General features: G+C 54.8%; 1 protein-coding gene across 1 annotated transcript in view; it reads right to left on the minus strand.

Moving 5' to 3' along the window:
• TSKS (testis-specific serine kinase substrate) overlaps positions 1–1,194 on the minus strand; it is a 14,215-nt gene that overhangs the window by 11,833 nt on the left and 1,188 nt on the right. The window contains exon 3 of the mRNA XM_014550440.1: positions 1,105–1,175. Coding sequence (XP_014405926.1) covers positions 1,105–1,175 — 71 coding nt within the window. The remainder of the gene's footprint in view (positions 1–1,104; positions 1,176–1,194) is intronic.

Consider the following 1,194-nt stretch of genomic DNA (forward strand, 5'->3'; position numbering starts at 1 on the left):
AACCTGGGACCCTTGAGTCCGCAGGCCGACGCTCCATCCACTGAGCCAAACCGGTTAGGGCTAAAATATATATATTTTTTAAAAAGAATACTCACCTTAAGAATGCTATCCTGACTTATTTTAAAATAATACTGATTTTTAGAAAAAGAGAGGAGAGAGAGAAACATCCATGTAAGAGCAAAGCATCCATCAGTTACCTCCCTCCTACACCCCCCTTATCAGGGATCGAGCCCACAAGCTGGGTGTGTGCCCTGACTGGGAATCAAACCAGCAACCTTGCGGTGCCTGGGAGGAGACACAACCAAATGGATGAGCCCCCCGGGCCAGGCAATCCTGGTCATTGTTAGTGTCATTGTCAGTGTCCACATCGCGCCCAGGTCAGGGCTGGACTGGGGAAGCCTGGCCGGGGGCAGGGCTGGTGGGGGCGGTAAGAGGACCAAGCTGTAGGCCTCCCTCTATGCTTCTGTGGGGAACTCTCTAAGCTCTCACAGATCTTGCTCACCTCCCGGCTTTACCCCCCGATTCTTAGGTGAGCCCCTCAGAGAACAACTACCCCTCTAATCAAAGCTCAGTTCTCACACTGTCTCCTCCAGGAACCCCTCCCGGATGCACCCATTCTGGGGTGAAGTTCCTCTTCTGGGCTCCCAGCATGGCCTCTCTTAAAGGATGTATGTCCCCAGTCGGTCCCTGGGAGACAGCGCGAGAGCGAGGTGTAGACTGGGTGCTTTTTCAGGGCAGGGACCTGGCCTGACTCAGTCTTTGTGACCCTGGCCTTACCTGGGACATTGTGAAGTGACTGTATGAGCAAAAGACCAACGCCCAGCCCTAGCCAGTTGGCTCAGTGGATAGAGCGTTAGCCTGCGGACTGAAGGGTCCCGGGTTCGATTCCGGTCAAGGGCACATGCCTGGATTGTGGGCTCCATCCCCAGCCCCCCCTTCCCCAGTAGGGTGTGTGCAGGAGGCAGCCGATCAATGATTCTCTCTATCCATTGAGTTTCTCTCTCTCTCCCCCTTCCTCTTTGAAATAAATAAAAGTATTATTTTTTTTAAAGTGACCAGAACCACACAGACACCCCTCCGTCCTCCCTGGCTGGGGCCCCTCACCAGTAGTTCCGTGATATCTGGATCATCTGGAGTCCAGGGTGGGGTGGGGGGGGTGGGGGAGGGGGGGGCCACGGGCAGTGCCAGTGAGCA

This window comes from Myotis brandtii, unplaced genomic scaffold (assembly GCF_000412655.1).
Source record: "Myotis brandtii unplaced genomic scaffold, ASM41265v1 scaffold601, whole genome shotgun sequence".
NCBI lineage: Eukaryota > Metazoa > Chordata > Mammalia > Chiroptera > Vespertilionidae > Myotis > Myotis brandtii.